The sequence below is a fragment of the Rhinoderma darwinii genome, chromosome 2 (genome assembly GCF_050947455.1).
Source record: "Rhinoderma darwinii isolate aRhiDar2 chromosome 2, aRhiDar2.hap1, whole genome shotgun sequence".
In the NCBI taxonomy this organism is placed as follows: Eukaryota; Metazoa; Chordata; class Amphibia; order Anura; family Rhinodermatidae; genus Rhinoderma; species Rhinoderma darwinii.
In genome coordinates this window covers 89,893,133-89,906,267 of record NC_134688.1, presented here as the reverse complement: position 1 = coordinate 89,906,267, position 13,135 = coordinate 89,893,133, and the positions used below count along the sequence as shown (strand labels likewise).

Genomic DNA, 13,135 nt, shown 5'->3' with positions numbered 1-13,135 from the left:
ATCTATATATTGCAAAATAAAAACACTTGCACAAAAATGTTTCATTTGCCTTTGTGTTGCCATATTCTGGGAGCCATAACTTTTTGAAGGCTTAGTTTTTGCCAGTCGAGTTGTACTTTTTATTACATAGGACTTATTCACTAACATTTGTTATTTTTTTTGGAAGGGGAGCGAAAGAAATACGCAATTCCACCATTTTCTTTATTTTGCAATATACATAGTATGAGATAACTAACAGGTTAGTTTTATAGTACGGGTTATTAAGGTTGTCACGATACCAATTATGTGTCGTTTTTTTGTAATATTTTGTTTTTCTATATTAAAGTCTTTTTTTAAAAGGTAAAAATGCTGTTGGTGTTTTTTTTTCTTTAAAACCTTTTTATATTTTTGAACACTTTATTTGAAGGGAGTATGTCACTAGCTCATGAATAGTCGCATAAAGAATACTTTACGCACTATGTAGTTCTCGATATTCATGAGCTGCAACTAGCCCCGCCTACCCTTCCCTAGCCCTGCCCACCTATCGCTGATTGTCAGCTTTTTCCCTATGGGGACAAAGTTATTGTATGAGTGCTGTGGCCCCTTCAAAACAGCTGATCGTCGGGTTTGTTAAAGAGTCGGACCCTGAACGATCAGATATTGATGGCCTATCCTGAGGATACACCATCAATGTAATGACGGGGGTGGGGAGACAGACAAGTGAGCCCTAATCTACCCGCCACTCAGTCCCTGCCTACTTGCAACGACCCGCCCTAGGAGACGGGGTACAACTGGGCGACGGTCCCTACGCTCAATAAGTGCACGACAGACAAACAGACAAGGGTACACAGAGCTAGGGGGAGAAAGGGGCAGTTGCCCACGGCAACACCGTGAGCAACAAGAGTAGTGAACAAGCCGAGTCAAACCAGGAGAGTACGAGGTGCCAAACGCAGAGCAGGAGAGTAGTCAGCAAGCCGGGGTCAATATGAAGCAAGGACAATAGTACAAGAAGCTTCAGCAGGGCCAGGAAACCAAACGAAAAGAATCACAAGCAAAGGAGGAACAGGAAAGGCAGGTATAAATAGACAGAGGGCGGGAGCTAGCTCCGTCTGGCCAGGTTGTGATAGGTTCTCCCACTCCTAAGCCTGCCACCCTGAGTGGTGGAAGATGGAGTCAGTCTCACAGACATAGAAGCAGGTGCAGACTGATTATCTATGGGCATTAACCCCGAAGCTGTGCCTGGCAGATCCTTTACAGTACCCCCCCCCTTTTAGGAGGGGCCACTGGACCCTTTCTAAGTGGACCTGGTTTACTGGGGAAACGAAGGTGAAACCTCCTGACCAATATCCCAGCGTGAACATCCCGAGCGGGTACCCAAGTCCTCTCCTCAGGCCTCTCCAATGGACCAGGTACTGGAGGGAGCCTTGGACCATCCTGCTGTCCACAATCTTGGCCACCTCGAATTCTGCCCCCTCAGGGGTGAGAACAGGGACCGGAGGTTTCCTCGAGGGAGCCAAGGACGGGGAGCAGCGTTTAAGGAGGGAGGCATGGAACACGTCGTGTACTCGAAAAGATGGGGGCAACTCCAGATGGAAGGAGACAGGATTGAGGACTTCAATGACCTTGTACGGCCCTATAAACCGGGGAGCAAACTTCTTGGACGGAACCTTAAGGCGCAAATTTTTAGACGATAGCCACACCAGATCCCCGACCATAAACAAGGGGTTAGCAGAACGTTTTCTATCTGCCTGAGTTTTTTGTATGCTCTGGGACGCGTCTAGGTTCTTCTGAACCTGAGCCCAGACTGTGCACAGTTCTCGATGAACGACCTCTACCTCGGGATGGTTGGAACTACCAGGTGAAACGGAAGAGAACCGTGGATTAAACCCAAAATTACAGAAAAAGGGGGAGACCCCTGACGAGTTACTGACCCGGTTATTAAGGGAAAATTCGGCGAGGGGAATGAATGAGACCCAATCATATTGACAGTCAGAGATAAAACACCTTAAATATTGTTCTATAGACTGATTAGTCCTCTCAATTTGGCCATTAGTTTCAGGATGGAAGGCAGAGGAGAAGGACAGATCAATCTCCAACTTTTTACACAAGGCTCTCCAAAACAATGAAACAAATTGTACCCCTCTATCAGAAACAATATTGACAGGGACCCCATGGAGACGCAGGATGTGTTTGACAAACAAGGTAGCTAACGTCTTAGCATTGGGTAGTTTCTTGAGGGGCACAAAATGGCACATCTTACTGAAGCGGTCTACTACAACCCACACCACCGACTTGCCTTGAGATGGAGGCAAATCGGTGATAAAATCCATGGAGATATGAGTCCAAGGTCTCTGGGGAATGGGCAAAGAACATAGTAAGCCCGCTGGTCGGGACCTGGGAGTCTTGGACCTAGCACAAGCTTCACAAGCGGCGACATAGGCCTTAACGTCTTTAGGCAACCCAGGCCACCAATAGTTTCTGGCAATGAGGTGCTTGGTACCCAGAATGCCTGGATGGCCAGATAGTGCAGAGTCATGATTTTCCCTAAGTACCCTTAGCCGGAATTGCAGGGGAACAAACAGCTTGTTCTCAGGAAGGCTCCCAGGAGCTGAACCTTGATCAGCCGCAATTTCAGAGAAAAATCAAAATCAATAGCGGAAATGATTATACCTGGAGGCAAAATACAAGCAGGATCTTCCTCCGAAGGAGTGCTGGCCATGAAGCTACGTGACAGTGCATCAGCCTTAACATATTTAGACCCAGCCCTATAGGTAACCACAAAGTTGAATCTGGTAAAAAATAACGCCCAACGAGCTTGTCTCGGGTTTAGCTTCCGGGCAGATTCTAGGAAAACCAGATTCTTGTGGTCGGTAAGGACCGTTACCTGGTGCCTAGCCCCCTCCAGGAAGTGGCGCCACTCTTCAAATGCCCATTTAATGGCTAAGAGTTCGCGGTTGCCAATATCATAGTTACTCTCAGTGGGTGAAAACTTCCTGGAGAAGTAGGCACAGGGACGGAGATGGGTGAGGGACCTGGTACCCCTGGACAAGACAGCCCCCACTCCCACCTCGGATGCGTCAACCTCCACGATAAATGGCTCCATTTGGTTGGGCTGAACCAGCACCGGGGCCGAGATAAAGCACTTCTTAAGGACCTCAAAAGCATGGACAGCCTCAGGAGGCCAGTGGAGGAGATCAGCACCTTTGCGAGTAAGATCCGTAAGAGGCTTAGCAATGACCGAGAAGTTAGCAATAAACCTCCTGTAATAATTAGCGAACCCCAGGAAGCACTGTAACGCCTTCAGGGAGGCAGGTTGGACCCATTCCGCCACAGCCTGGACCTTGGCAGGGTCCATGCGGAATTTATGAGGAGTGAGGATTTGGCCTAAAAATGGTATCTCCTGCACCCCAAACACACATTTTTCGGTCTTCGCAAACAGTTTGTTTTCTCGAAGGACCTGGAGCACCTTCCTGACATGCTCAATGTGGGAGGACCAGTCCTTGGAAAACACAAGTATGTCATCAAGGTACACTACAAGAAATACCCCCAGGTAGTCTCTTAAAATTTCATTTATGAAATTCTGGAAGACCGCAGGAGCATTACACAACCCAAAGGGCATGACGAGGTATTCGAAATGACCTTCGGGCGTGTTAAACGCAGTCTTCCACTCATCCCCCTCTTTGATGCAGATAAGGTTATACACCCCCCGTAGATCAAACTTAGAGAACCATTGGGCCCCCTGAACATGATTAAAGAGATCAGGAATCAGAGGAAGGGGATACTGGTTCCTTACAGTGACCTTATTCAAGCTTCGGTAGTCAATGCATGGCCTAAGACCACCATCCTTCTTCCCTACGAAGAAGAAGCCAGCACCTGCCGGAGAAGTAGAGGGGCGAATGTAACCCTTGGCCAGGCATTCCTGGATATACTCTCTCATGGCTTCACGTTCGGGACAAGAGAGATTAAATATCCTACCCTTAGGGAGCTTAGCTCCTGGTACCAAATCGATAGCTTAATCGTATTCTCTATGAGGAGGTAACACTTCGGAGGCCTCCTTAGAGAAAACATCGGCGAAGTCCTGAACAAACTCAGGTAGCGTGTTCACCTCCTCAGGGGGAGAAATAGAATTAACAGAAAAACATGACGTCAAGCATTCATTACCCCACTTGGTAAGGTCCCCAGAATTCCAGTCAAACGTGGGATTATGCAACTGCAACCAGGGAAGGCCTAAAACCAAATCGGACGATAATCCCTGCATTAACAGTACAGAGCACTGCTCCAAATGCATGGAGCCAACAAGGAGTTCAAAAACAGGGGTATGCTGTGTAAAATAACCATTAGCAAGAAGAGTGGAGTCGATACCCACTACCGGGACAGGTTTAGGCAAATCAATCAAAGGCATAGCTATAGACATAGCAAATTCCACAGACATGATATTAGCAGAAGACCCTGAATCCACGAAGGCACTGCAGACCTACCACCAAAAGAGACCTGAAAGGGAAGCAAGATTTTATTACGTTTCATATTTACGGCAAATACCTGTGCGCCCAAGTGACCTCCCCGATGATCACTTAGGCGCGGAAGTTCTCCGGCTGCATTCTTACGCTTAGGACAGTTGTTCACTTGATGCTTGTCATCCCCACAGTAGAAGCAGAGACCATTCTTCCTGCGGAAATCTCTACGTTGTTGGCGGGACACGGAGGCCCCGAGTTGCATAGGTACCTCCGAGTCTTCCGGGGAGGAACGAAGCAACGGAACCTCGGAAGGCATCATGGGGGAGTCAGAGGAGAGAACATCAAGACGTTCAAGTCGTCGTTCCCTGAGACGTCTGTCAAGTCGTACCGCTAAAGCCATAACCTGGTCTAGGGAGTCAGAAGAGGGATAACTAACTAGCAGATCTTTCAGGGCGTTCGACAGACCCAACCTAAACTGGCACCTTAAGGCAAGGTCATTCCACCGAGAAGCTACGCACCACTTCCTAAAGTCAGAGCAATACTCCTCAACAGGTCTCTTACCCTGACGTAAGGTCACCAGCTGACTCTCGGCAAAAGCAGTCTTGTCAGTCTCGTCATAGATGAGTCCGAGAGCAGAAAAGAAAAGATCAACGGAGGAAAGTTCAGGTGCGTCAAGAGCCAAGGAGAAGGCCCATTCTTGGGGCCCTTCCTGGAGCTGGGACATAATTATATCCACCCGCTGGCTCTCAGAACCTGAGGAGTGGGGCTTTAAACGAAAATAGAGACTACAACTCTCCCGAAAGGAGAGAAAATTCTTCCAGACCCCTGAGAACCTGTCGGGCAACTTGAGGTGGGGTTCAAGAGGTGAGGTGAGGGGTACTACCATGGTAGCATCAGGCTGGTTGACCCTCTGAGCCAGGGCCTGGACCTGTAGGGAGAGACCCTGCATTTGCTGAGCCAGGGTCTCAAGGGGGTCCATAGTGGTGTCAGGGACCAGGGTAGACTAGGTATGGGCTTGTGATTATGTAATGATGGGGGTGGGGAGACAGACAAGTGGGCCATAATCTGCCCGCCACTCAGTCTCTGCCTACTTGCAACGACCCGCCCTAGGCGACGGGGTACAACTGGGCGACGGTCCCTACGCTCAATAAGTGCACGACAGACAAACAGACAAGGGTACACAGAGCTAGGGGGAGAAAGGGGCAGTTGCCCACGGCAACACCGTGAGCAACAAGAGAAGTGAACAAGCCGAGTCAAACCAGGAGAGTACGAGGTGCCAAACGCAGAGCAGGAGTGTAGTCAGCAAGCCAGGGTCAATATGAAGCAAGGACAATAGTACAAAAAGCTTCAGCAGGGCCAGGAAATCAAACGAGAAGAATCACAAGCAAAGGAGGAACAGGAAAGGCAGGTATAAATAGACAGAGGGCGGGAGCTAGCTCCATCTGGCCAGGCTGTGATAGGTTCTCCCACTCCTAAGCCTGCCACCCTGAGTGGTGGAAGATGGAGTCAGTCTCACAGACATAGAAGCAGGTGCAGACTGATTATCTATGGGCGTTAACCCCGAAGCTGTGCCTGGCAGATTATTTACAATCAATTTTTAGGGTCTGGAGAAACCATTTAAATGCTATGGACATTTCCATAACTTTGTGTGGACAAGTTTTAATAAATCTCCACCCCTGTGTATAGAACAAAAAAAAACAACATATTGCTATACTGTACATGACTGCATTGGTGTGTACATTTTATTTTACTTAATAATGTATTTTTGTATTTTCCCACCAGAAGTAGATGAAGAACGGAGCCCAAATCCATTACAAAAGGTACGTGTATAAAGAATGATAGTGTAATTAGAACGCATTATATGTCATTATTAGTGTATTGAGGTGTTACGATTTGTGTTTGTATATATACTTATAAACTTACTGTGAGTCTGACAATATGCTACGTTCAATATCTGTTCTAACAATATACCAATAATAACATGATTACGATTGATTAAATAATTGCTAATGTGCTTCTAAAGTAACTTCAAAGATTGAATTACATGTGCAGTCATTTCAAAACCAACGGCACAGACACTTATCTTTTCTCCCGACTTGTCCAGGACTATGAAGTCTCACCAATTATGTGATATGTCCTGGAACCCCAAATGCTGTTGGTTGCCACCACTAGAGGGAGCTTGCTGCATAATGTATTTATATTTCTCCCATTGACTTCAATAAATATGTATGCAGTGAGCTCCCCCATGTGGCAGCTGTAAGTAGCCAAAATATGATAATATAACTCTATGTGGTAAATTTATTAACGGCTTTACACTACTGGCATTAAAAAGTGGGAAAAAATGTCGCACACCATATTTTCACAATAAATGGCAGTTTACTTTTATCTCAACACTTTTCAAAAATGAAGCGCCAATCTTAATACATTTCGCCCTATGTCTGTGTGAATGGATGCAGGGGATTTGGAGATCTGAAAAGGAAAAACGTAGCTTTGAAACATATAAAAAAAATCTGACATTGAATAGCACAGATTCGGACAATCTGCTTGCACTGTTAATCTACCCATGCTGCATCTTAAGTCTCCCTAATAAATTTAATTTGTCATTTTCGACTATGTGCATACCTGTGATGGTATCTATTGTCTTTTAAACCAGTAGGAAATGGACATCACAATTGATCCCATTAACTTCATTGGGATTTTCTTTGATCAAAAACGTACTAGTTGTTGTCTGTAGTGGCGACGGATTTCAATTACAATGGACAGCAGCCAATGTATGCAATGGATAAAAGCTACACATGTCACAGGTGATCCAGGATTTTCCATACATCGTCACATTGATTTTATTTGAGACAGATTAAAAAAAGCAAGATTTTTTTTCTGTCGACTTCAGGGAAAAAAAAGTATGCAACTGGTGACAACTTTTTTTAAAAAGTCTTTATTTATAACTATTTTTATCAAATATACAAGACAAGCAATGCAGTGAGTGCATTCCGTTGAACAAGCCGGTAATGAGAACAGTCGAGGCTGTATGGGCAATTTGAAAAAAAAAAATAGAACTCCCTCGAAAGATACTGAGCCATACAACACAGACAATGGGGAGGAAGGATGCTAGAAAAAAAAAAGGCGTGAAGGGGGAGGGTTGGGTAATGGTAGGGATTCTATGTAATAGACATGGCGTATTCTGTGTATTCCAGAAAACTAGAATTTGTCACGCGAGTGTTATGAACAGTAGCTGTAAAGTTCTTCATCCGCATCACCTACTGGACTCTTGAGAACCACTGCTCGATGGTAACGCTGGCGCCACAATGCTGGAATACAGACACGGACAGCATTAATTAATGTCGAATAACCGATTTCTTGTAGGCAGAGATGGGAATATAACAGAAATAAAGCAGGAAGAAGGATCGAAAGTAATTCCTCATTCACCACACGTTGGACCAGAAAATATATAACATGGGACATTCCCAGAAGATATGCAACAACGAACCAACCTCAGAGCCACATCTCCAGCAGAAAGGGGAGACTAAGGGCATGAGTGTATGGAGTTTGTAGGGGTCTCTGTATCAGTGGGAGAATATCTTAAAGTCTGCCTCTTGTGTCCTACTGGAAATAGTAGAGACCCATGGACAAACTGGTGATAACTTTTGTTATCAGTCAAAATAGTTTTTAATTCAATTCTTATGTTCTATAATGTAATACACAATATAACACACAACAAAAGCTACTCTGGACAACTAGGTCAGTTTTTCTCTGAGCTAGTTTGGATACATTGGACTTCATTTATTAAAACTAATGCAAAAAGTTGAAGCCTTGCATATAGCAACCAATCGGAATCCAGTTATTACCGGTGTTGGATAGAAAATTAAAGAAATGATCTGATAGATTGCTTAAAGGAGTTATCCACCTTCTGACAACTGATGACCTATCCACCGGATAGGTCATCAGTATATCATCGGTGTGGGTCCGACACCCAGACCCCGCACCGATAAGCCCATCCGGTGGCCTGCGGGCCCTGGATGTTATGGCACATAATGCTATGTACGGAGCCCGGAAGTAATTGGCTCTGTACATAGCATAGCGGCTGTGCTGCAGAACTGCAGGTCCGCTCCTATTTACTTGAATAGGAGCAGAGCTGCAGTACTGCATCTCAGCCGTTATTCTGTGGCTGGAGCTAAGTGCTTCCGGCATGAACATCCGGTGCACAGAGGCACCGGACCAGCTGAACTGTGCGGGGTTCGGATATCGGACCCCCACAGATCATTTACTGATGACCTATCCGGTGGATAGGTCATCAGTTGTCAGAAGGTGGAAAACCCCTTTAAGGTTTCGTAATTCTGACTTGACAGAATTTAATGCTATGTATTTCCCGACCGTTATAGAGTAACTGCACTTTCATCAAACGTTTGAGATGTGATAGAGGTATATAAAAAGTTGAGATCAATGAGGGTCCGGGTGCTGAGACCCCCACCATCATTGAAACATAGGTGCAGGAGCGCTCAGCTGAGCGCCCTGCATCTTCAGCTGTGATCGGCGCTCCTGTGATCGGCACTACTCATCAGCCTGAAGACAGCTCACATAAATGTTCTATGTGAGCGGTCTTCGACGCTCTCTGTTAGGATGATCACAGCCAAAGGTGCAGGGCGCTCAGCTCAGCGTTCCTGCTCCTATGTTTCAGTGATGATTTGGGTCTCAGCAACCTGACCCCCACCGATCCAAACATCTGATTTGTCTCTATGACAATGTTTGATGAAAGTGCAGTTATATTTTAAGCTGGCCATAGATATCAGACAAAAGTTGGCTGAACTCGCAGATTTTGGTGGGATCAGCTGATAATCTTATGTGTATGACGGCCTCTAGACTCTCCACTGACAGCAAATGTCGGGCATTTTGGATTTTATCATGCCCGATCCTTTCTTCCCATAGAAGATCCTTTGTTCCCATGGAAGATCCTTTGTTCCCATGGAAAATAAAATTCCCATGGTATTGGCAGTGGCTTATTCTCTCCCTATTGAAATAAACATGCACGCTCGGCTGCGACGCCATGTAATTCTAGAATGAATAAGAAGAGGCCCTTCACTGCGCCAGCCCTAATCATGGCATTGGCATTTTTTTTTTATAAGATTCCAAACCTCTACGGCTTTCTTTTTGTGGGATTCCAATCCCCTGCAGCAGACATGCTGCTTTAATTCTCCTGGAGAAACTGCAAGATGTAAAGTGATATTGTGTTATTAGGTCTACCGATCAGACTAGTCACGTGATCTTGTGTGAGAAAATATCTGAAATTCTCAGTAGGGCAAACTATAACAGCATGTAGACGAGGCTCTCACCTGCTGACTCCTCTCTAGAGAACGCAAGCTCATGTAGCGATTTGTATGGTGTGCAGGATAAAATGACCGTTTTACTGATTGACGGGCTTCTGAAAAACAGAGTTTGACATGAGATTAGAGATTCTTACACTAGAAATAATAGAATTTGCATTGTGCTTATATATCAGCCTGATAGATCCTCCCGCGTTCTCCCAGCGGTGAAGAAATAGATGTCAGATTATAATTAACAATTCTTAAAATAAACTATAACTTAGACAAGAAAGATATTGGGATCATTTTTACATTTAAGAAGCTTCTGGGCAGCTGAGCTGGATTTGGACCATCCTACTAATAAACCTTACCAATAGTTTTATGGTTTTGAAAGACACAAAGGTTAAAAAACAAATCGATAATATGAGTTATATTTCCCATGTGGCCGGTGCCCATCTGCTGCATGATTCAGTCAGTTATTCAATATCCCACGGACCTTTGAAAAAGGAAAATCTAAATGGATCAGATGAAGTCCAGTTGCACAGCAAAGACAAAGGAGTTTAACTTATTAGTGGAAATGAAGTTGAAAGTAATACAATGATCTGCATCAAATGTATAATTCAATGATCTGCATCACTAACTATTATTAACTATTACAAATACTATTTCCGAAACAGACGTTTTTGTTTTTTTTATTTGGGCAAGTTTGGAACTCTGAACCCAACCTGCATAACTGTAGGCTGGTCTTTTATTGGCTTGAAACCTAGTGACAGGTTCTCTTTAAGACATTGCATCAGTGAGCCTTCGAAGATTGCAGTGATTTCTACAACAGTTGGCTGATATAGGTATCATCTCTGAAATCTTTATTTCTATGTGCAAAAATACGTGACTTTGTTTTTCGGCCTAAAGAAAACCTTGTGTTTACGTGACAAAGGATCAGTAAAAGTGTAGGAAAGGGGACTGCTTAAGCTTATGTCCTGGTTTCAATAAAGCCGGTCTGTGTTCCTATTGATTAGTCAATTTCTTGGCAATAACAACTAAATCTATTCAAGAAAAGACATAATGACTGATTCCTACACCATTCAGGATGTCAAGTTGAGATCTAACCCCACGCTTACCTCTTTGTTTCTTACAGTCTACTTTATCTATGTCCCCACATCAGAGGAAGAAAGTGTCACGTACAACACCCACCATGAAAGGTACTAACTGACTGATAAAGACTTTTACGTGTCCGTGTATTTTATATTTATGTTTCTTATCATTGTCTTTTAGCTATGGACATGATCATATATAAATCTTTTAAGAGTTGTCGGGTTTATAAATACCATTTTTAAATACCCTATTAAGGAATTCTAAGATACTAGACAGGATCTCTCTTTCAGGACTCTCATCTTTTAGCCACAGCATTTCTCTCCCTGAAAGACCCATCACGTCCATGCATCATATGGGCAGTTTCTTACTTACAATGGGAATGGTATAATTATGTGTTTTCCCTATTGGTTGGTGTTGCAGGGGATTTCAACAGATTACAGCAGAACGCTGGGGGTCTCAGCAGTGGGACATCTCTATGATCAGAATATTTTAAGGGGATAACAAAAAGGTATTGCTCATTGCTGACAACTTCTTTAAGCACGGTGGGGCAGATTTATTATTAATAATAATTATTATTAATAAAGATAGACAGTATAAGACTAGATCAGACAAGCAGAAACTGCTCCAAATTTATCACAGTTATGTACACTGTATTATCAATTTGGTACACCTTGCTAGAAATGTTAGCCATTTTTCTCTTCCTTATGCCACAGTACTTTACATCAATATTCTGCGCCAACAAAATGGCACGCACGTGCCATAATTGAATCGTTTATGACTCCTCTTAGCCATGCCTTTTTTCTAGCCATTTCTCAAAACTGTCTAGGAAGGTGCAAAAAGTGTCTAGAACACATTGGGGCAGATTTACTTTATTAAGAGGTGCACACTTCTGTCCGCACTCTAGAAGTTGAAATCTACGACTGCTATGAGCTATAATTTACCACAGCTTTTAATGTATATGATAGTAAATCTGTCAGTGCATTGGTGGCCCCACTCCCTTTGATAACTCTGCCTACTTTTAAGGGCCTGTTCACATCACCTTTGCCCTTCCGCTGAAGAGTTCCGTCTGAGGTTTCCGTCGGCTTAACCCCTCAGCGGAAAGGCAAACGGAAACGTCAGCTTCCGTTTCCCTCACCATTGAACTCAATGCGGACGGAAACCTAGCTAATGGTTTCCGTCTGTCACCGTTGTGAAAGGGTTCCGTTGTTTTGGACGGAATCAATAGCGCAGCGGAAAGTAACGGTGATGTGAACACAGCCTTAGCCACTTTGAGAAGTGGTGAGAGAAGTAAAAAGTCAAAAATTTTGGAGTAGTAAGTCTGTGTTACAAGTTTTGGAAATTCATTATTTCATGATTGCCGCAGAAGCCGACTTATGTGACAGGTGGAATCTTAATTAATCTTGAAGATTTTAATAACAATAGGCTTTTATTTACCATTGTGCCGTGTAGCAGACAATGTTATATGTAATTATAAGAAGCATTTTATATAATAGTTCATTCATGGTCAGAAGCACAGCTAATGCAGAGCCCAATGTAGCCAAGGATTTTTATTTTCTGCTTTAGAAAGAACCACATATGGTTGATGAGTCACACAATAGGGAATTAAAGTTTCATGAGTTGTTAAGGTTCTTTCTCAGAATTTGCTAATATCATTATCCAATGATTGCTAAATCGTCCATGTAAATTAAGTTCCTGAAAGTATTTCAGTTCTCCTCAGCTCTGTTAATAGAATATGACATCATTCATGAAGCGCTGTAGCTGAAGGTAGCACTCAATGGAAATAGAATGGAATTGTTCTCTATTTTATTCAAGGGCAGTCTTAAATACATTAGTAGATTGATCATGTTATTTCTCTCCAATGAGACCAAGTTTTAGTAGATGTAGTCAAGTTTTTAACTTTTTTACAAAACATAACCTAATAGTGTTCCACAGCAGCCTAACTAATCCATTGAGAGTGCTTCAGTAAGAAGGGAGGTCTTCTCACCCCACATAACATGGATTTGTAAGGAATGTGATTGCCTCAGGATGTAATATTCCAGGTAAAAGGTTACCCTAAATTAGACATCAAAATATTGATTTATTGTACCCCACTACTCCAGTGTTTACTTTGTGGTGCAATGACGTGTTGTCCATAATGATGTCAGGTCCCATGACCATGACGGTCGCAATGGCTGTCATTCCTTGGTCACTGTGGGCGCATAACGAGGGAGGTTTTCCTATTGTCTAAGGTTTGTTATATTATTAAATCCTCTCTAGAATGGTTTTTACAATCCATATTGACCTCTTACTTGGAAGGGGAACTTAAAGTTTGAA

At 43.7% G+C, this 13,135-nt stretch overlaps 1 protein-coding gene across 4 annotated transcripts in view; it reads left to right on the top strand.

Moving 5' to 3' along the window:
• PPP1R1A (protein phosphatase 1 regulatory inhibitor subunit 1A) overlaps positions 1-13,135 on the top strand; it is a 212,021-nt gene that overhangs the window by 156,981 nt on the left and 41,905 nt on the right. For 2 of the 4 annotated variants that reach the window (XM_075850115.1, XM_075850117.1), the window contains exons 3-4: positions 6,216-6,253; positions 10,866-10,929. The exons of 1 other annotated variant lie outside the window; for it this stretch is intronic. In XM_075850115.1, coding sequence (XP_075706230.1) covers positions 6,216-6,253; positions 10,866-10,929 — 102 coding nt within the window. The remainder of the gene's footprint in view (positions 1-6,215; positions 6,254-10,865; positions 10,930-13,135) is intronic. One more of the 4 variants, XM_075850116.1, reaches the window with a different exon arrangement.